Source organism: Vanellus vanellus (assembly GCF_965231255.1).
Source record: "Vanellus vanellus genome assembly, chromosome: 6".
NCBI lineage: Eukaryota > Metazoa > Chordata > Aves > Charadriiformes > Charadriidae > Vanellus > Vanellus vanellus.
Window position 1 is genome coordinate 14,831,115 of NC_138911.1, and position 24,083 is coordinate 14,855,197.

General features: G+C 39.1%; 1 protein-coding gene across 1 annotated transcript in view; it reads right to left on the reverse strand.

The window, feature by feature from the left end:
- Positions 1 to 24,083, reverse strand: part of SOX6 (SRY-box transcription factor 6) — a 230,448-nt gene that overhangs the window by 82,181 nt on the left and 124,184 nt on the right. Inside the window, exons 6-7 of the mRNA XM_082485970.1 lie at positions 13,742 to 13,865; positions 5,023 to 5,102 (exon numbers count right to left, since the gene is read on the reverse strand). Of these exons, the coding sequence (XP_082342096.1) occupies positions 5,023 to 5,102; positions 13,742 to 13,865 (204 nt within the window). The remainder of the gene's footprint in view (positions 1 to 5,022; positions 5,103 to 13,741; positions 13,866 to 24,083) is intronic.

The following is a 24,083-nucleotide window of genomic DNA, read 5'->3' on the forward strand; positions in this document are numbered from 1 at the left end:
ATATTTCACAATCTAAACATATGTCACTGTTTCATAAACAAAATAGATGGATTAAAATAATACATTACCAATATGCTGACACATGGAGATATTTTAATTAGAAATACTTAAGCTGCGTGGTATTTAACTGCTGTATTTGTTGAAGACGAGCATGCATCATTTAATAAGACATAAGGCAGGTACATCACTCTGCATGATGTGGTACCAGAGTGGGACCAAATCACCTCCAGTGTGAGCTATCACTATCAGATCACATTAGCCCCACTAAAAAATTGCTTTAAGGTTACAACATATAGAGGAAACTCCATAAGAGCAGCAGTCCACTAAAACAACTTTTTCATTGAAATAATAAGTCACCAAGATTCCAGTTCCCGAGAATAATATTTCTTCATAAAAGGCCACATTTAACATCTTAGCTATTTAAAGGCCATATTTACATGACTGTCGCATTACATTGGCCTCTTTCCTGCACATTCTTCTTGACTTACTTTAAGGACCAGCACTAAAATAGCTGAGGAAAGCAAATGTCAACTATGTCCTGAAATTTATATGTGTGAGAGAATTGGAATAAGTAGAAATGTAATATATTGTTTACTGTACCAAGTGCCCTCTGTTCTCTAAAGGTCAAAAGCATTGTAACCTTAGAGTTACAGTTTCTGATTGTTCCCAGGGTTAAATACATTATCAAAATTAATGGTTCAAACCCCTCAACCTTCAGATATATGAGTATTCATGCCTCCATCTGCTGAACTGTTCAACTAAAAATAGCATTCTTTGGCCTTCCCTCTACTAATATTGTGCCCCTGAGGCAGGCTATGCAATGCTTCAGCAGCGCACTGGATCCGCACCCAGCGGTATACAGAAAGGTCATTTACTTTGTCTGCAATTAGAAGAGAGTATGGAGGAGTAAGATGGGACGGGATGGGAGAAAAGAAATAGACAAATATGTGTTTAGTTAAAATTTAAAGTTTTTTAATGGATTATAAAAACTTCAGGCTTCAAGAACGCAGCTGCAACTATAGTTAAGACTTGCCAAGGTTCATTAGTGTTGTAAGTGATAAATTTTGAAGGACAAATTACACAAATAGTTTGGGGAAAGAGTTATGAACGAAAGCTTTTTTGTTTTGCCTTTTTTTTTCCTAGGGCTCACTTTGTTTAGGAATAACTCCAACTAGCATCATTGTAGTGCTTCCATTTCTATCAACAGTTTATCGGTCGTGGTTGAGAGAGTTGCGACATTTCCTTATTTACCACATAGACTACTTGGTAGCAACATCTAAGCATGAAGGCAGATTTTTTTAAACAATAAAGAGCATATGGTAACATTCCTTGTTTGAAAGGAAGGACACACAGGTATCACCTCTACCACCACTGAGACTTCCCAGTAAGTAGGTTACTTCTGCCAGCGCCATGAAATCTGGGAAACCCCATTTCATAATCAAGTTCACTCATTTAGCGAGATTACTGGGCACACAGATCTAGGATCAGTTAATGTCAGTGCAATCATTTGACAGCTAGGGAAAAATTTCAGGGAAATGGGAAAGGGGAGAAACTCCAGAGATGGTGGGCATAAAAAAGAGGAGCAAGGGGAAAATTATTGACAGGTTTTACTGCTCACACTGATTAATTAAAGCAACACGCTTTTGTTACACACATGCATCAGAACCGGTTCACACACCAGTATGCATACCTGCTACAGGTGTATTTGGTAATATATCTGTAAACTATTTAGCAGAAGGTTGATTTGATGGGATTCACTCACAGTTGTTTGAAGCTGGAGGGGTGAACAGAAATAGCTTGGTCCTTCTTCTTAGACCACACCTAGAGAACTGCTCCCTCATCAGCAAGATCCTAAGAGTCCTAACAAGGCTTGGTCCTATCACACATATTATCTAAATCTTGGCCGAGTTGTTGAGGAAACTGGTAAGATGGAGCTGAGCTGCCAATGGGAAGTGTGGAACACAGGGTTTTAAGTCTTTTTGTCAACAACATCATCAATACCACCCTCATGAGATCAGTATACAGATAAAAAGAAGCTATCTGATGTCAGCCCAAAGCAGAGCGAACTAACACTTCTGGACTGGCATAAACACATGGTAATTACTACTTTCTTTCAGGATAATCAAAGCTACAATTGAATATTAATGGTATTTTACCACTTAGCTGATCGATGTGGTTAGTGTAGATGGGTCAAAAAGGTCTGTTGTTGAAGGAGAACTTAGTTTCCGTATTTATTGAGTTATTTATTTTTAATGCAAGGCCCATGAGGGTGAAACTAGTTACTTGAGAAATTCCTAGTTATGATTTCAATAAAGTGTTTTAACTTGCAGAGATATATAATCCACTGGTGAACGCAGACATACAATTCAGATAAAATACACTTTGATACCAATCTGCTAAATAGCTTGAATAAGGTGGGCAAATCCCTAATTACAAATTGCACACTGGAGAAACATCCTCTGTGGAATAATTGCTATCGTTACATGATGTACCTGGCGGTAAATTGTTTTCTGTGCTATTAGATTGAGAGCTTCCACGGAAGTTGCCCTAACACACAGAAAGATGAGAACACAAAATTGCTGCTAGCTCCTACCTGAAGCATGGTCATCCCAAAAAAATGTAAGTGAAAAAATAGGAGAGATTATAAACTTGAGGCTGACAGACTTTCCACTGCAACTGGATGTGGATTAGAATAGGAAACTAATAATAATGCCCAGGTAAAGTTGAAATGTTAGAGCTACTGCAAAGCTTTTTTTAATTGAAATAGCTTTCCCTCTCCAAGTTCTCCAAGCAGAGATATCACACACACGCTCACATGTAGGAACAAAACCAAACCTGCAAATGAATTACCTATTTCTCCCACTGCCTGAAAGGAACAGAGATTAGTTTTGTGATCAGTATTTTTAAGCACTTGGGAAATACTCAGATACCATGGTCACAGCATTCGTGTAAATAAATAAGTGGGTGGGGTAAATGGAAATGGAAGAAAGGAAACAAAACAGAGAAAGAAGGGGGAAGGGAAGCAAAGATGGAAAAATGAGCTGAAATGCTACACCACTAACAGTCTTCATGACACATCAGGTATAACAACAAATTCCCTCCAACAAACACACCCAAATAAGTGTTCATTTAGGGAACACTTAGGGAATTTACACAAAGAGAATATGAATAGTAGAAGTAAATAAAATTGACTTCAGCCAATTTCACAATCAGATGAGCAGGTATCAACTGAAGGTTAAGTACTCTATTACTTAAGCTCTTATGACCATAAAACATTAAAGGGTTTGAAATCCCATAAAGGTGAAATTCAAATAAAATAGAAAAGGGGGGCAGGACGGACACACAAGCAAAAAAACCTCTTTTACAGCAAATACATCTGAAGGGAAATTCTTCCCCCTCAAGCACTCAAATGTTTCTGAATTTATTAGCACCGATTTCTTTGCTGGATGTTTTCTTTTCTCTCTAACTGTGCCCATCATGTTTAACAGTTCGGTCTTTCATTTCTGCAAATTAATGAAATTACACTATTGCTGTAGGTTCTGACCAAGGCTGATGTGCAAATAGATCTGTGGGTCAAGCTACAAATGGATCTTGTAAAAGAAAAGAATGGGGAATGCCTGTGGTTTAGATCCTGTTTCTTTTGCAGTTGAACAGTTTTTATCCTTTCCTGACTTACAGTCTTGCATAGGCTCACTATTTGTTGTATTGCATTTCAAAGGTAGCAAAAATAGTCTCTTTATACGCAAAGCTGATTTCTGAAGTATTTTCTCAACTAAGGCTGGCTAATGATACTTTTGCTTCAATAAGTATTCAAATACAGATTTTCAAAGGCAACCTGCTATTTTTCCTTTGAAAAACTCCCCTTGGGTTTGAAGCCTGTCCGAGGTACAGTCTTAACGTAATGCTATCACGACCCAAAAGTATTTCTGGGAGATCTTTCCCTGCAGTGTCAGGGTGTTCTCTTTTCAAATTTTGATTGTAGGTTAGGTCAGACATAAGCTCAAGGAGTCTTTTCTGCCAGTTCTGGACCATCAGTAAACAGGGAGTCCTGGTCCCATTCTCACTTATCCTAAGTTAACCTGGCAAGTAGAATATCAGCACTGAGTAAAGACGAGAAGATTTTTAATTTGCTTTGGCCCCAGAAAATGATATAAGTGCAGAAGGGTAAGCAAAGTAGATGTCTGGATATTAACATGGCAGTACATTGCTACCTTAGGCACAATTTATTCCTACTTCGCATCTGAACCCAAATCTAACCTAACTCAAACAGGGGTTTCAAAGGTTTACTTGCAAATAGTTACATGCATCTTTAATGGCCTTTCCTCTCATGTTCACTGTCACTTCCTTTCCACACATTTTAACTCTGAAAGCTTTTGACTGTTTCTTCATTATTTATGACATTGTTGTGTCTTTTCTTGTGAAATTAAAAACTTCTTGCCACAAAAAGCTAGCTAATAATATGGCACATAAATCTTTCTTTCACAACATTTCATTCTATATATGCCAAAAATAAATAAATGACTAAACCAAGGCTCCTGACCATGCTTGGCATCTGACCAGCTTAATGCACGGGAAGATTGAGATTACCCAAATACAGAAGCTAAAAGAGTTTCTACTTTATTGTATTGTCAGCACCACACTGTCTGAAAAAAAGAAAAAAACCCAATAAGACGCATTTGTTTTGATACACTCACTGCTCTAATTAAATGTAGTGCATTGCAGCTATGAAACTAAAGTACAGAAAGATCTTCGAACATATCTCCCATCAACTGGTCATATATTTAAAAAAATACCATTAACTCTGCTGATATAAACCACACCGAACAATGTCTTTCACTCACAGTATCAAGGTTGGCTGCACGTTGCTATATTTGCAGAACCGTAAGTACATAAGGTGTTAATCCTCCTGGGCTGTGCTCAAAAATTATTTAACATTCAGACTATTATTTAGCATACAGCTGGTTAGCAGTTTTCCCCTAAAATGTTGGCTTCAGTCCCACATTTTTTTGTTCTGGCACATACCTGGAGCTGTAAAGGGCTGAGTCCAGAAGCAGCAGCAGCTGCCATTGTTGATGGAATGAACTGCACAGGGTAGTTATCACCTGTCGGGAGAACAATGCGTGCAGGTTCAGACAATGAGCAGAGAATAGCAGCAGACAAGTGCAAACATGGACCTAGGATTGCCTGTGCTCCGCAGCACTCCTCTAAGCCTAAACATCTGCAAAAACAAAAGGCTTCACTGGGCACAGACTTGCCATGCTCCCTTGGAACTTTTTTGTTAGCAGATAGCTGGTAGGCAAACTGGCAAAACATAAATGTGATACTCGTGATTTTCATTTTCAAAAGCAAATGTTCAAATCAAGCATGTAAGCTTGGGCACAAATTGGGCCTTAAGGCCATAGACACAGAGGCAAGATACCCAAGGAAACCCCAGTGGTTCCCAGAAGAAAAAAAAACTGTTGTCGACGCATGTTTCTTAAAACAGGATAAAATTGCTACAACCCAAGAAATTTCAGCCCTGTTTAATGCAGGGTGATTTCTTTTCAGTATCAAGTGGGTCTCTCCTGGGAAAGCTACCTAGTTGGCTCAACACAGGTTGAGGTTGTTTCTTGTTTTGCTTTGAGGTTCTCTGTCTTGGAACAACTCCTTTAAGGTAGCCATAGAGAAAAACAAAATTAAATCATTTTTAAAAATAGCGTGAAATGTGATTTTGACTTTCTCTTAGATCTGGGACCCTACTGAAGTTGACAGATTAGGTAGTTGTTCAGTTACATGAAGATGCAGACACTAAAATTTCTGCGTTCTGTTCACTGGAAACTGAAAATGTGTGCCCTCTGCATTGAAGGAACAACAAATACTCCAGAAAATAAGAGATACTATTGATCCAAAATAAGCATTGAAACATTACATCTTATAGCATTTATGGGTGTTCCCACTTCTAAGTCCTTGCAACAGTGCAACACACGGTGCCATTGGGACTTAGTCAATGTAAAGAATGAAGGAAGGCTGAAACAATTTAGCAGTGTAATCTGTAATATAAAAACTAATACAGCGATGGATAAATCGCACAGTAACTATTATTTAATGGAATATCACTTTGGCGCAAGATACTTTTTTAAAGTTAGTGTTATGTACTACCTGTAGACTACATTTTAACAGGCTGCTCCTCTGTACATTTTTGAGATTTTCAATAATCAGTCTGTTTTACATGAACTTTCCCACACCAAAAGCAGAATCTAGCAATGAGGGAAAATACAGAAATCCAAAATAATATAATCAGAGCATTCCAAGATAAATAAATATCAAATAAATAACAATAGCTGATGTCTTTGCAGTCACTGGATTCCTCAGAACTCTCCCTTTTTACCACCGGAAGTGCTATTGTATTCAGCTCAGTTTAAATGTTCGGTTGTTTCACTTTTTTAATAAATTGTACATGTCTAATCCACAAGGTCTCTTCGCATCATATCCATAATACCTCATCAGACCATTGAGCACAGTATGCGCTTGTACACAGTCCAGTAACAATTGGATTCTGATTGCGTATGGGGCTCTGCTACAATGCATTCACTAACACTATATTGTACTGGTGTCCTATGGAGTAATGTTCAAAATATCTCCTCTTATTTTCCCCCTTCCATGAGGCTGATTTTAGTTTGCAATGATGTTGTTGGGGTTTTTTTTCTTAAAAAAAAAAAAAAAAAGGCAACAAAAAAACCCTAGATCCTAGTACTAAAGCTGTCTCTTTACGATTAAATAATTCTACTCATCTCTTTGATATTTATATGAAATTATCTGAATAAATAAGATCCTAATCTAAGTTAAACAATGTTTCTTTCAGAAATATCTTACAAGGTTTTAAAAAAATCACAAAGATGTTGAATTAATGATGCTTTCAATGGGGGGAGGGGGGGAGAATAACCATCCAAGTTACCAGCATGGACTGCCTTGCAGAACATTTCGCATTTCGGAGGCATTCTTTCTTTAAATATCATGAATTATTCATTCCTGTTCCACACAGCAATCTCTTCTTTCTCCCTCCCCCTCCACATACACTTTTTAAGTTCAATACCAGTTGCTTTATTTGTACTAAAACATTTTCCATGTCAAACATATTTTTTAAAAAAATCAAACTCTAAAAGAATTCCCTGCGGCACTCCTTTTTCACAGCTGTCATGCTCCCATGGTTTGAAATAGCCAGATATTTTATACACACACACGTGCGCACGCGCACACGCAGAGGTCTTGGCTTCACAGTTAATTTAATAGTATCTCTACCACACCCAGCAGTGTTGTCTTGCTCACCTGCTGGCTACAGTTCTTTCTTTTGTTACGGGAAAAATAATTTTATAGCTATGTCATTTATTTGTTATTAAAACATAATAATGTTCATTCCCCGCCCCCCCCCCCCCCCCCCCAATTTTAACATGCTGAATTATGGCTAAGTCCTTAGCAGTACTATTGTGCGGAGAACAAAAATTAATCCTCCTTCAGCTTTGGAGTACTTTGCTGACACCAAGCAGTAAAAGCAGAGCAAAGGTACTTTTCGTTCCCTTGAGGAAACTGAGCATGCAGGGAATGGGTTGGTTTTAATTTTTAATTACAAAAGGTACATATTTCCCTCTCTCATTTTGTCAGTGCAAGAATGGATCAAGAAGCTTCTCAGTAGCTGTCTTGGCAAGAAATCAGTCAATGTATTGTAGCAATTTTTTTCAAATTTGTTTCTCAATTTGGAATGCTTGCGTGAGGATCCATTCTTTTAAATTTGTACAAAAGGCAGCGGAACATGTTCAAACAGGTCTGCTTTAGGTACCGGTGTGCGCTGGCCTTTGATAACCAGCAGTGAGAAGAATGCCGGAAGAAGAAAATCTGTCATGTTTTGCAAACTGAACTCTTCAATCTCCTTGCTGCACTGATTGTCTATTTACATTTGGCTGCTGTTGTTTATATATAAATTGGTGTTTACAAGCCATGGAAAAGTATGCCAGACTTCTGTTTCATTTGTCAGGTTGAGCAACATTTCCAAATGAACGAAAGCAGCCAGCAACTGTACCATGCTATTCCACACAGAAATAAAGGAAATGTTTCTTTTTGTCTTGGATGAAGTGATGAAGCTTAGTGGACTTTATTTATGGGATGTATGGACTTACGTTCCAGATCAAGGCTTTGTGAGCTGTAAGGAAAGAAGGATGTCTGGCTCTTGTGAGACTCAGGGCAGGGGGAAGGAGTTGCTTTGTTACCGGGCTTTCCTAAAACACAATTGCAAGACACAAGCTGACTCTCATCTGACTTACAAAGTTTTCAGTTGGATGATGGTTTCCCCACTTGGGGATTGTAACTTCAAAACTGTCTTTTCATGCATGGATCTCAAACTGTCATTTGCACACTCTCCATGTGGAATCACAGAATAACAGGAAACAGAGTTGGAAGAGATGTAAGAGGTCACAAATTCCAGTGCCCTACCCTCCCAAGCATAACGAACAGGGTGAGGAAAGTGTACCTCTCCTCAGGGTGTTGTTGGGATACAGCGAGGATACAGATGCCCGCTCCTGCAACATTCCCACACAGGGCACACACTTTGTTTGTGCAAAGGCATCTGGACTGAGGAAAATGTTAATAGAGGTAACTGGCTAAGGCAATACTACGGAGCACCTTCCCTGTCCAACGACAATACCTCACTTCTCCCTTTATTCGGAGCAGGATTTGCCACAACGCTGCTTTATCGCCGCCCTCATGTTGCAGCAGAATCAGTTGCCCCAACAACTGTCTGGCTGCAGGTAAAGAACTTCAGTGCAAATCCCAGTTGAAAATATTCAGCTGCCTATTACCACTTCCAGCTCTTACCTCAATATTTAGGAGTGAGGCACATATGGATTGCTACAACAAAACCTGAAGTTATGGATTCCTTGTTCCAACCAGTAAAACCCAACAGGGAACATGTGACAGACTTTAACTCAGACCTGGGGAATTTCCATAAGAACTAAACTCATGCAGCAGCAGCACCTCTGCCATGCAAAGATACACGGCCAACTCAGTACGCAGTTGATTTGATGTATGCTTTCTTTTCTCACCTGCCAAGAGGAACATCAGCCTACTGAAAATAGAGTACTGCGCTACGTAAAATTTAAACCACCTTACAGCTTTAGGAAAAGTTTTCTGAAAGGCCCGTTCCACATGGAAACTGCAATGATGGATATCAGTGAAATCCAGCAGATCTAAGATGATGTTAGTTATGTGGGTTAGCTGCTGTAAGCAATGAGTTTAATTAGTTTGATGACAAATATGTCACAGTTATGGAAATTTATGATGTCCAGCCAGATGACAATAAGCCTGATAGTTTCGTTTGTCGTGCTTTACCTAATTTTACTTTCATTGATTTCAAAGGAGTTACTGTTGATTTGCCCCAATGCAAGTAGGAACAGAACCAGGGCAAACCATTAGCTACTTTTCTCACTATTTTTGCCACCAGCCTAGGAAAACAGTCTCCATTTTCACTTTTCATTGTATTTCCAGCATAGCAAAATCTCTTGTAAATTATTTTTGTGTATAAAACAGAATGACCTAGGTAGGCAGATAGAAGCTGTTTCTCAGCCATTCTAATCATGGTCTTTATATACTTTATGTATGAAATAGGAAGAAATGCTTTGAAGATACACTGCAGCTTATCACTCTACAAACTCTTTTAAACAGAGGTTTACAATCTCCATACCTCAATGTCTCTGTTTTCCATAATCTTTTTCAGAGATGCTTTCCACATCTGGTAAAGAACTGATATGACACAAAATATTTTCAGAAGACTATTGAGCAAAGTGACCATTCATTTCCAAGTCACACGGGCTGCTGTTATGCAGCCAGCATGGAGAGCGGCCCTCCCACTCTCCGCTCAGAGCAAACCGTACCCAAGCTCTGCTCCAAGTAGGGTCTGGCTCCTGTCCAGCGTTACTCTATACCTTTATTGTGTCATCATCCTATTTCCCCATCCTCTCTTAGCCACAAAACTTGAAGAAAGTAACGCTTTAGGCACTGCAAGATGGAGGAGGGAACTGTCTTCCTCCTTACCCCCACTCTCTGTCTTCTCTTCTTGACCCAGGGCACTAATGGGGACATGCTACTCACATTCAGTGACACTCCATCCCACTAACTTTACCTGGATGCATGTGGTGGGTTAACTGAAGGCAAATTTGCACCGGGAGAGGAGGTATAAAGGTACTTATGTTACCCACCGGTTCCAAGTAGTAAGTATAGTGGTCACAGTCAGAAAGCCAGCGCAGTAGCTGTGCTGTACTTAGAATGCAAAATAATTACATTAATTGCGTAGCATCTCTGGGCAAGTATTAGCTTCCTAACAGCTGCCACTCTCAGCTTCCCACTGGAATAAGTGGCAACCCCCACAACCAGGTACTCTACGAGGCTCGTCAAGCGCCTGCAGGTCAATAGTCACAACAGTCATTTGAGATGCACAGCGCCCTAAAGTTTTAATTAATCCAGTATACAGTATAAATACTGAAATATGTATAAAAAATTAATTAGGTGGTCTATGCAGCTCTGATTTCTCAATTAGTACTTACCATGCCGGAAAATTATATTACATGACTTTGAGACACATAAGGAAGCATGGGACTTCGGGGATTTTTTTTCTAATGTAATTATTACTTGTCATCAGTACTTTCTAACTTTGGCCTGTTTCACCTCCTACAGCTCCAAAATATTTGGGGGAAGGGTTACAGCCACCTCCTGTTATAGATCCTGCCAGGCAGCATGAAACTCTGTTCTGTCAGGCTTTAATACAAATCATAGCTGTATATCAGCAATTCCTCAAGTTTTCTATTCATAATGACTTTCTGAGCCCAGGAATTCAGGAGAAACTAAGGCATGTGCTGGAAGGGCCTCAGAACCTCCTAAATTCTCCTCCCTTATAGTGGTCGTTCCATTGAGGGCATGACCTAGTGCAGTTTGCTATAGGAATACCATTTTCTTAGTTCAAGGCATAGAGGTTAAGTGCAGATTTGCAACAGTACTCAGTAACTGCTATCTTGGCGTTGACCAAAACAGCCATGAAATCAGTTCCCACTTAGCCCATGAAGATACACCTGCACGGACATGCGCACACAATCATACCCTGGCTTGTACACCAAGGCAGGACTTCTCATCTCAGCTGCACTGTCACACTAACACTGACATGCTGCTTCCAAGTTGGAGCTGGCTTATATCTAGCCCATTTTGTGGGCAAAGCAAATTAAGTGACTGTGCACGCAACATTTGACATTCCCTAAATGACACAGTCAGTTTCAAAAGTACTCAGTTCCTACAGCTCCTGTTATTGAAATCCCTTTCACTGTATTTTCTGAATATTAAGGAAAACTGGCAGTGTCAAAACTCAGGCTTGCCTACAGCAAACTAGAGTAAAATTAAATAGAAAGTAAACAGGCAACCACAAAGAAAATGGTAATTATCTGAAGGGTTAATCCATCTCCTGTCTTTCCTCAGAAGTATGAGTGAGTCTAAACTGGCAGTTCTAGAGGTGAAAGTTTCATTTCTCACAAAAGTAGAAGAGTACAGGTAGTAGCAGTCAAGTTCATAAATATTCCTCAGAAATGACTTTGAAGAACCCTCTCTATGAAAGAGTGTAGCTTAATCTCCAGTTTCATTAATTCCTTAACTACTGTGCCGAGAGTGCCAAAAATAGGAATTAATCAATACCGAGTGTAGTTACGGTGGGGTTTTTTATCATGATGTCTCTCCAACAGAAACTACTAACCTGCCCAGCTAACTTTGCCGCACTTGCTGTAGAATTTAAGAAATATATTAAAAATATAAATATTCTCATTTCTTGCAAGCCACTGGGTATAATCAGATCATTGTGGCTTTCCAAGCATCAGCTGGATATAAACCACTAACACACTAGCAAACAGCTTAGCTGTGTTCTGAGATATCCAGGCCTCGATTTCTGCCTACACTGCATTCTGGCAAGTAAAAATATGCCCTAAAGCTATATCACCTTCTGCCATGAGGTCAACAGGATCACAGGTAAAGCAGTATAAGCTCGATAAAGTGTTAGGATAGGTACTGTAAGGAAAACGTTAGAATAAGTGCAGAAATCTGTTCTTGTGCAGGAAATCACGCTGGTATTCTTCCCAAGTCATTATTGTACCCAGTAGCCTACAGAGCCAAAATCAACGTGATGTGATTTGACATACCGCCTTTCAGGGGGAAGCACAACCCACAGCTTAATCATTAATAGTCACTATTCAGAAGGCATCTCAGATTAAAATGGGAAAAGCAAGGAAACTAAAGCACATGCTTTCTCTTGTCCGTGAGAAGAAAGGTATTAGCCAGGGCATCGCAGACAATTTCCACAACTGGCAACTCTTATGTCTTTGGAGACAAAATATTCTTCCCTTTGGTCCCCAGCTGTTGTGAGGTGGTGATGTGTGTGAATAACCATCATCCTGTGCCATCTAGAGCTAGCTGCCTTTCAGATCTCCACTAACTGGTTCCTGCATACAGTGTGCCTGTTTGTCAAATTGGAAAAGAACTTTGGAATTTTTTAACCCTGAAAATAAGATAATAACTGGACAAAGATTCTGTGTTTAAAGAGGAGTGTCTCTGGACTAAAGAGACAGAAGGGAGTGGGACAAACGGAAATGCTTGCTGAAATCCTGCTTGGCCTCACTTCATCTAATATTAAGTAAACTTGCTAGAAAAGATTTTAGGTTCAACCTGGCTTTTAATTAGTATGCTGTTTACATCATCTGCTATGAGGCTTTACTTTGGGTTTGACCCTGCTCCCGCTGCAGTCCACAGCAAAAACACCACTAACATCAGTGGGAGCAGGATCAATGCTTTGCTTTGTACATTTCATATTTAATGTCCAAAAGAAACTGGTATTTATGTTTTGTAGTTATTAGTTATCAGGTTAATATGCTCAAGGCAGCTTGACAGGGAATACTATTAATGAGCAAAATAAGGTTGCTGCTTCTGGACTGAGGTCACTTACAAAGAATGTACAAATGAAAATAAGGTTGACTTTTATTTACTTAACTATCTTCCTACATTGAATTCCTTTGGCAACGTGTCTTTAAACATTTAAAGCCCTGTTTACAAGGAGGCTCTGAAAGTAGCTTCAAACCATTATATCCCTAATTGAATTCCCCAGGAGTCCTGTAAACTCGGAGGAAAAAAGAAAGAAATCATAACATTTGCTAAATCATCTCAAAACATATTTCACTGCAAGGTTATGGGACCTGTTACAAGTCTGAATGATGACTGGGATTGAACTACTGAAACCTTTTATTATTCAGATTGAAATCAAACAAAAAGTTGCCCATTTGAAGCCTGCTAATTAAATTATGCTTCCTCCGACTTTTATCACTAATTAAGAGTAAGAATTTTGGCACAAAAGACAAGTACACTGAAGATAACAGAATTAATTAAAGATACATAGCCTTTGTATAATGACACAGGGCAGACCAGATGCAAATTACTACGTAAGTGAGCCAATATATTTCGAGCAAATGACTTTGTGGGAAATAAAGGTAAAAAACCCCACGATGTTCAATAACCAATGTTTCATCCACCTCCTTCAAACCAGAAGGTTTTTTTCAAGTGGAGTTGCAAAACTCCACGTTATTTCCAAGCAGCTACACCTGTTGTGTAACATCATCCGTATGAGACAGATCACACAAGAAGCTACAGTTAATATCTTAAAATGTTAAATAGCTTCACGCCCCTGTCAGCTTACCTGGCTTGTAAGTTATTCCTGGGGGGAAGAGGAATCCCTGCTGGGCTGCAGCAGCCGCTGCCAGCGTCCGCTGGTCGTGTGGAAAAATTGGGATCATGAGCGGAGGCATGTGACCCTGAACCTGCTAAACAGAAGAGAGCCTCTGATCAGAAATAGCACAAATTTGTCTTGACAGGTATTTCTCCAGTACTGATAGTGTTCTTGTGTTCACACAGTCCCACAGAACCTTTGCCTTAATGTAATCCCTGCCAATTTCACATTATCACATCAAAGCCCTCACTAACATTGTTTTCCCTCAGTGTCAAAGGTGTAACAGTCTCAGTGAACTGCACGTTTCCCTACTTCTTCCTGGTTCTCTCTCTCTTTTTTTTTTTTTTTTTTTAATAAATATTACCTGTCCTGGCACAAGCTAAAAAGGTACAAAACCTTTCTAGCATTACCTTAGGCTCTCTAAAAAGAAGAGTGGTACATATTTCTATTACTTTTTCACAAGTTTTCCCATCTTGGGTCACAGACAGCACAGCGACAAGCATTTTAGAAGTAACCTAACACTGCAGTAGCTACTTTGATCTTCAAATTTTAGTAACCTTAGGGCAATTTTAATTCTGAGATATTGTATTGTTCACGTATACACCAACAACTTAGGTATGTTATTTCAAAATCTCACCACAGCATTAAACAGCCTTCTAGTCAAAACCCCAGGTTTTAAGATTTAAGGTTCTGGCATCTTGGCTACCAATTAAACTAACATCCTTTGCCATACACACTTCACTATAACATATAAATTGCTTGTCTGTCGAAGCAGTTTTATAGCTTTATGCACTATCATGTAGCTTGGTAATTATGGAGCTGTATTCAGAGACCATTTCAGAATAAAACCTACTATATCAAATTTAATTTGACCTTAATAAATGTATCAAAAAGCACAAACACGCAAAACCAAAAAAACCTTCACCTTATAACTGCGTTTGTATTCAACTTATAGAAAACAGGACATGTGATAGAATCGTGTCTGCTAAATCCACCCGCTAATTTCCTAGTTCCTTAATTTATGCTACATGTGTTTCAGAGACAGTGGCTAAGATCACAAAGAGTTTTTATCCATCATTCCTTAACCCCAGAAGTACCCGAGGCTTTGACTATGATTTTTCTGATTAGTAGTTAAGCAAACATATAATGGTTTATAAATCAAAGCTAGTAAATGTAGGAAGACATGGGGGTTTTAGGCAGAAAAAAAATATTGTCCTCATCCTACCATAAATCGGTGGCATTAAATTCTATTAAAAAGTTAAAGTACACTTCAAGCAATTTTTTTTTCATTTAATTCCTAAAAAACTTTTTTGGTCAAATCCCATATGTTGACCTATGACACTGTTTAAATAGCGCCAAATTTTCTTGTCATATCCCCATTACTTTCACAACCATTGATGCAGTGCAGAAATGCTACTGTGTGTGTCTATGAGGGTTAATTTACCAACAACCCTTCTCTTGGGAAAGCCCTAAGATGTAGGTTAATAAAGGTCAAGCAAAAAATAAACACTTTACAGTATTTTTTTTTAATCCATTTCTCAGGAAAATCAACTTATAATAAAAAGGTCTTTGTGCAATTACTGCTATGGCACTGGGGCGTGAAAGAAACTAGCTTTGAGCAGCTATTTCTCTCATTTTAGCTGAGGTAAGCCTGGCTGTGCGTTTTAGGATATGAGTTAAACTCGGTTAGATTGGAGTTGATCCCCATGTGCCCAGCACAGGCATTTACCTCTGATAAAATGGTGCTAGTTTTGCCGCGTGGTGTGCCTTTAAGCTGGCTCTACAGGAGTACAGCAAATGAAAACTACAGGTTTTGTCTGATCGAAACAACTATGGGATATAGTGGAAGGAATTCAACACAATACAACCCACAATCATTTTCAGTAGGTCCCAACGACAGTCTAATCAAATGGACCCAAGGCTTAAGAAATTCCCCTTTCAGTCATCACACAGAGGAAGTATTTCCATGTGCTTGCAAAGATATAAGACACCAACACAATCTCACAAGACACAGAAGAGATCAGAGCGAGTACCGTGGTTAGAGTGACGGTACATAAATACCCATAGCAGTACTTATCACCGTAGTGTTATAAATGTCATTTGAAATATGGAATAAACAAATCTCACAATGGCTATTTCCCAAAGTGATCCTGTAGAGTTGGATCCACTCCACCACATCCAAAAAGATTTTTTTTACAACTTTCAAATTAAAGCAATTCTGTAAATGTGGACGATTACCATTGCATGTTCCGGCCATCTGTTATTCTGCATTTAAATACCGCTCTGAATGCTGGATCGGGTCCTCAGCCTATATAAATCAACGTAACTTTGGCTAAAGGTGGCTTACATTTAGACTGTAAGTTTGAGTTTACACTTAAGAGAGTTATACACATTGAAAAAAGCCCATACTGAATGGCAACCATTCCCTCCCATGGGTCTTCCCTCTGGCACATATTAAATACTATTCCTAGGTAAATGTTGTTTCCATCCAGAATCGTTATATACATAGGTGTCGATTTTCAGCACAGGTCAACTGAAAAGCACAAATAAGCATTACAAAGGAAAAGAATGTACAGGTATCACTGATCACTGAATTATTAAACATGTAAAATGAATGCCAAAAAAAAGTAGACACCTTGATTTTTGCCATTTTTTTTTTCCTGAGGGTTTTATTATTATTATTATTTTGATTTTACTGAGGGGGAAGAAATTGGGAGGAGGGGTTGATTGGTGTACTTCATAAAATCGGCTACATGCCCAGAAATTTTAATTGCTGAGATGTTCCTCAGGTCTTTCTGAAAACCAAGACTGTAGCAGATGCCCGAGAAACACTCTGACTCTGTCTCTTCCCATTCGTAAAAATAGCGTATTGTTGGATCAGCGCTTTCCCCTTTTGTCTCCTCTGTGCTAAGTTGTTGATGATGCCATTTTTTGCCATCTGCCCCAGAGCTTCATTAAAGATACATGAATGGACTAACTGGGCTGCTATCTTGTGAGGAACAGGTGCTATTGTTTGTCCCCGAAGACTTGCACTAAAGATCTCACTCAGAATACTTGAGAAAGAGCATCTGCAGCAGTCAGTCAGAGAGTAACTTGGCAGAGCCTGTACTACAGGCTAATATGCAAACAGCGACACTCAGGGGGACTCATTTTCTCTTTCATGAAGATTATTTATTTATTTTTTTTGTGTCGGGTAGGAACCGTTTGGTTTTGAACAATTCTGCCAGTCTATACCTTTAACTGAACTGTACAAACCCTGGAGAAAACCCGAGTATGATCCTTCCAAAATTCAGTTCTGCAACCTTGAGTAAAATCATCTCTTCTATGAAGCTACCTCATAAAATTAATCTTTGTTTCTATACAACAAGCTCACGTTTAACTGTGTTAACATGAGAAGCCACCAAGATTAGGGAACTCTTAAAAGGTAGCGTACCATTCCTTTAATATCCCGTCACAACTCTGACGGCCCCTGGGAACTGATTACAGCACTTCCTTGCCTGACATCTAAGTCAGGAAGCAACTTCAGAGCAAATCAGCCCTGATTAGTTCAAGAAGCAACTTCCAGTTTGATTCTCCCTGAAATAATAAAAGCTGGTGGCCCGTTTGATAAGCTGGGCAAATCTGCAGTGCTTTGTCCCACGGTCATGTGAATGCTAATCTCAGAAGTTGGCTGGACAATCCTCCTTGTTAAAAAGTCATTGCTGCGTAGTGTTGTGCATGGAAAACTGAAGCCAAAGGGATATGTCATACAAAAATAATGCCTTGAATGAAAATGGCCTGCCTCTTTTGGATAAGGAACACAGCACACTTAGTGAGACTAAGGAATAGAAAGAGTTCTGTCTTTGAAAACCAAAGCTGCCTCTACAACAACTAACAGTGCAGCTAGAGAAGGCATTCAGAGAAAAGGATGGCAACACCGCAAGCAGAAAGGTAGCTCGCGCGTTACTGCTTAGCTGCGAGGATCGCAGGTTTCAAGAGCAGAAGTAAATCCCACCCTATAATGGCAGCTGAATGCCTCGCAAACTTTTCAAGAGCAAACTTGACAAGTCGCCTCTCTGTTGCGCAGTTTACTTCAGAGAAGGGGAGAACTAAGCGCCACCTTTTGAGAGACAGTAAGAACAATCTGTATAATATTTTAACCCTTCCTTAAAGCTTTTTTTTTTTTTTTAAACAACCAGCACTAGTATAAAACAGTGTGATAAGCTAAATATGGTCTAATTGCCTAGAATAATCCAACGTCACTATCTAAAACCATTGCCCCCTACTTCTTCCACCAATAAAATCTCTGGACCCTGTTCTCAACTTGTAGAAACTGAGATTTGTATTTAATCTAACAGACTACTCCAATGCATGTTAGCTGAGAAACCAATCTTTGGATTTACTGAATTGACACTTTTTTTCCTTTAGTATAGGATGTACAGTATAGGATACCCTTGCGATGTTGCGGCCTCTGTGAGAACTTCATTCATCCGCAAGCAAGTTTATATCTTTCATAGTTTAAACTTGTATTTCTACCTAAGATTTTTTAACTTCCTGAATAATTGGTATAGCCAGACTACAACTTTAACCTGTCTATGCAGTCATTAAGCTTTTAATTTCCATAGTAAAAATGCGTTTGAAATTTTCTACTATTTTCATTTAAAAGCTACAGTGTAACAGAAGAGTTTCCCAGGTAAAGGCAGTGTATCAAGTAAGAATATGCATTTTCAGCATGCTCAAAATACGTGTTCATATGATAGAAAAAAATGGCTGTAACTCATAGCTCAACAGGTTACATTTTAGGTTGATTCATTTTTAAAATCTCAATGGCACTGAAAGCACTGTTTGTACTGCTGGTACTACTAGTCCAAGTTTTTAAATAATCTACTTTTAATATGTATTTCTCTCGTCTGTATTTAAAATAGTCTGTATGCAATACATGGCACTATTTTTTTTATACCACCATTGAAATTCTATTTATTTCAATACCTACTATGGGGTTTAGTTGTCCTCTGTAAAAGAAGAACTATAAGAAGTTTTAATTTGAACTGTAGTTTGATTAGGTCATTTTGGTGACTCTGCAAGACAGCAAACACCATGTTGCATAAAGAAGTAGGGACTTCTATGAAAACTTATATATGTGCGAGTCAGTGGGATCACTTAAAAGCACCTATGTGCTAAGATTTTGCAGGTTTTGGCCCAAATTTCCCCCCCAACTCTGCCAATATTGTAATGAACTTGTGCCATGACTAAGCCCTTTTCTGGTCCCAAAAATGATCTGCTTAGAAAAACTGCAGAAGAATTGTACTGAAACAATAAAAAGGTCTCTTTGGTTATAGTTGAAGGGTCTAGCTGCTTTGTTTGTGCTGTTCTGATGAAGCAAAGTGACTGTAAGGTTGGGTTAACCGACCAGTTCAGTTATACCGGATCTGTCGATTTTGCGTGCGAGGGGCGACCGGGCCGTTTGTTCTGAGCTCAGAAATGTAACTGGTGAACTCTCGAGGCTTTGAATTAATGCGCCACCAATGCCTAACATTCCCTAATGCAAAGATGAGATGTGAGAGTGGACCCAAACGCTTAAGTGAGAAATCCCCTCCAGCATAAATAATCCCAGGGAAGCACCTGTGACTCTGCGTGAGGAGGAATAGCAATTGATGAAAGGTGGGCTCCAACAGACCAAAAGTGATCATGCAGGCCTTCCATCGTAGCTAAGACACTGAAAACCGTGTTGACATCGCTCCCACATAGAAAATTATTCAGAGACTACTTTCTGCTCCTGCTGCTGTTAGCAATATAGAATCACTGGAGCTGTATCTATATAGGGAGGTATATTATGCCCTAATTTATCTGCCATCTAATTATCTACAGTCTAATTGAAAAATATTTCCTCTCAGTGAAAGTACATGAGCCACAAAGAAAATGTCTGCCAATGAGATCCCAGGGGAAATGTTGGCAAATAAACTGTAAAAAAGAGACTATAGCCTTGCAAAGTGAGAGCATTTCATATGGCAAATACTATGAAAAATATGTAGCCCACTACTGAATTTGTAAATGAATTGTAACTGCTGTTTTCTTTCTTTTACCTTATCGTTTTTTTCCATTTGTCCAGTGGTTCAGGTTGATTTGGAGATTTAAGTCTACTGCAGTGGCCACAACATTAATGTGAAACTTGCAGCCGTGATCATAGAGCAAAACAGAGCATCCTTATTTTTAATTATTTCTCCCTCATTACTTTGAAACTTTAAATGAACTAAACAAAAAATCCATCTACTTGGGAAATAAAGAAGGCAGCAACAGAAAAACACTACCAACCACACTGAAAACAGAACAGTTTTAAATACTAGTTCTCATTTCATTTCTATTAGCTTCTCAGGGTATTGCCCTGTTTTTATCCAGCTCCTTGACTACCTGGAAATACAGAATTCAACTAAAGATGATCTCATGAAGCTAAGAGTATGATAAATGGTAATTAAATCTATTTAAATTGTCTGTATTTTAAGAAACTCTCACTAGGAGGGATGGAGAACATCTCTGCTATAGAGAAATAAATAAAACATGTTATGCAAAAGTGAATTTATAGTTCATTTGGAATTAGAGATCTACCACCTTTTCAATCCATACAAATGCATAATCTTGTCAATTAAATATTATTGTTAAGGTCTAGTAGTATGTTAAAATCACTTTAAAGTGCAACTAAGGAAAATTCATGTGTGTTTATTACTCCTTAAGGGTCTATTAGTGGGTATTTTATTCAGATTTGTGTTGTAAAATCTGCATAAACTCAGCATATTGTTATCCCCATGTGTGCATTTGTTTGGTTAAAGCATAACAGCAAATCTCTATTTCTGCAACTTCTGGAAAAGTCAAGAGAACTAAAACAGTCCTAATTTTAATCAGATACAAACAGTTATCTCCACAGAAGTGAAGAGTTGACTATTATGCAAATTGTCACAGTTAGCGGTCACCAAGCCATCACAGAAGACTGAGCAAGTCAATTATTTCAGATATTTCCAAAGACTAGTGAAGATGTATGTTTCTCATTTGCACCTTGTCTTATTCATGCCAAAATAAGAAAAATATTGCAGCCTAATGATACTTGTTGATATGTTATATACGGAAGCTCCATTACTGCAGCTCAAATCTAAATATAAATTATGTCAGAAATCCCTTATTAGCTTATGTTTTTATGGTGATATCAGAATGTGCAAGATTTTTGGAGTACACTGAAATTTCCTGTTGATGGAAAAATTTCGAGCAAGAGATGCTTTAAAATTCGCATTTCATATTGGTGCTTTCAAGCAGAGTTTTCTCCCCACATCCTTTCAAGACAGACTTCTTGCTTTGAATAGTAGCCATCACTAGTTATTAACATGAAACTAATTCCCTCAATAGAAGGGCCTGCAATGTGCGGTATAAAAAATCATCTAATGCCACAACACTGGTGATTGCTGAAGGAAGGATTGTCTTTCACTTTCACAAAGAAAAGCTCCAGAAGAAGTGGGAATGAAAACAGAAACATCTTTCAATGCCTCTGATCAAAATCCTTCTGCCCTACAGAGGGAAAAATGGTACAACAAAAGAACAGGTTGGGATTTTTCTATTAAACAAATACAGAATAGATCTGAAATCCAGGGCGCAGCGATGCTAACAGGAGTTCTGCCACTTACTTTGCCACGGGAAGAATTTCTTCCTGATCAGCATGCTGTTTGTAAAGCTTTCTATGTTTTCACTGATATTCCAAGATTTGTAACTATATTGTATGGTAACTACATAAGAACTTAGAGCTTTTGAGTACTTTACACTTATTAATTAATTCAAGCTCAAAGACCCATGCAGAGGACAGCATTACATCTACAGTTAGCACAGGAGAACCTTTAAGGAGGCCCTGATTCCTTTTCCAGTCGGAGAAGTGACAATGCACAGTGGATATAAACCAGTTCCATCGTAATCTGCTGCTTGTAACCTTTATACCTTACCACACGATTGTCTAAAGAGCTTCCCAAAGCGCAGAGCTATGGCTAATGAGGGACATGCTCTGTTGAAAAAGCAGAATGAGGCAGCTTGTGAGCAGGCACATGCCAGTGCTACGCGGTTCAGCCCTCAAACGCTTGGTGGGATACAGGGGTGGAGCTGAGTCACAGCTGCGAAAAGGAGAAGCTTTTGCCGTCCCACCCAGTGCTACGGCTGATTTCTTCGGGTATTCGCTCCTCCGTGAATTTACTCTTCTTTATTATAGAGACAAGTGTTGATAATTTTCCTCAAGCCTACATGGATAATATTCGAGAGGGTAGGTCTAAGGAGGTACTCCCATCTAGGGAGAATATTCTCACTCCTGTATATCTTTGAAAGAGATTTAATGCAGAATAGTAACCTAGATAATTTCCAGAAATCACATGATGTTTATGGAGTGTCTAGTTCGAAACACAAAGGGTTATCAAAGGCAATTACATGGAGAACTAGTTTAATACAGAAAACTCCTGTGTCTAGAGATCAAAGTCAAATCAGAATACTGATTGCATGCAAAAATTAATTTGTTCCATCTCTTCCTCGGATTCCTCAGGTTTTGACACAATCTGACCATCTTTACTCAGAAAAGGTTCCAAGAAACTGGTGTGTTTGCACAGTACGACTGAGGTGATTGCCACTGCTAGGTAGACAGTAATTACTGCAGGTTTGGGAGTAAGCAACAGAGTTTCTAAACTTCCAGCAACACACACACAGCCTGCTTCCTTCCTACGCCAACCGTGCCTGGCTCAAATCAGCTATATTGGCGCCTCAACTTTCTACAGCGTTCATGATTCATCTACATAAACATTTTGAAAGAAGAAAATCATTAAAAAGGTAAAATAAGGCAGAAAACCAGGAACCCCCTATTTAAAATGAGCATTAGGTATTTCCTATCCAAGCTTGGGTGTTAAAATTCCGGCAACAGCTATACTTCAGACAGGAATCCCCACTGCTGTGCTGCCTTTTCTGCGGAGGATCCTGATATTCAAGAAGGAATGCCAACCTTCCAATTTCCTGGCTTTCCCCGATTTGTCAGATCTCCAGTGTTATTTAAAGCACGCTCTCGGCTTGCCAATAGATCCTCGCCATGAATCCTATGATCACACTCACATCAGAGTGACGCAGCTCTCAAAACTTGGGATATTTTCTTCAGTTGTTCATGACAATCGGTGGGAATCGATGGCCCAAAGCTGTGCTGCGATTCCCTTTCTCTCTGCCCGCCGAACCTGCAGCGAAGAGCTGGCTCCTCTGCAACCGCAATGTGCCGAGCTGGTGTGATGAAATGCACATGCACGGGGCAAATCTACATAGAATTACGGGGCAATAACAATGGCCCTTTGTCCAGCTGTGGCTGCTCCCCCCTCTGCAGCCAGGCCTTATCTGCTCAGGAAATGCCTGCTTTAACTGACAGGTAGGAGATTAAATCTACAGCTGCCGAAACACAATCTCCGCTCTGTTAGATAGGCTTTCATTGGAAAGCACTACAAACACATAATTTGTTTATGTTGTACCAGCAATCTTTGACAAAGCAGACTGTCTAGCTGAGACAAATGTGGTTAAACCCATTTATTGTATTATTTCTGCTACACAGAACAAGCTCTTAAAACGTAGAAACTAGACAAGGCACAAAGCTCTAGCTGTCTAAAGAAATCAAGAATAGATGACTTCTTGTTACACTAGCCCCCTTTACACAGCGTAGCATGTTCCCTCCTGGAAAACATCCACTGTGATTTCTTTCTTTTCTTTTTCTCCCTCTCTCCCCCCCCCCCCCCCCCCCCCGCCCCCCGGCTTTTTTTTTAAAGTGGGTGGTTCAATGATGTTTATGTTTCCAGCTTTTAAAGTTTCTTTTGTTTTCTCTAGCATCAATAGATATAAAATAACTTAGTCAGTCAAAGGATGCCTTCAGATTTACGAAAGAAGGGAATATTTCTGAGAGCCTACTTCTGAAAGAAAGAATAATTTTCCAGACACACTGTCTGGTCTTCCCGACTTAACGCACGCTCAAATAGAAGTTTTGCCTGACTAATGAGTGCTGGACTGACACCCCCCACCCCTTCTCTCTCTGTTTTTTAATCATCAATCACATATTTCTCAAAACATTACTTCATTTTTGTTACACCTTCTGCCTTATTTTAAAATAATATTGCTGGCTGTTTATTTCAAATGAAAGGCACAGGGAACTGATGAATTAAGTGTTTATAAATCGGAGTTTTCAGATTGAAAACAACCTTTTTCATAATGCAAAGGCTTTATAAGAAAAACCTGTCTTTTAGCTCTAGTTTCTTCTGGCCATATATTACTCCTAGTAAATTCTCCTACAAGAACT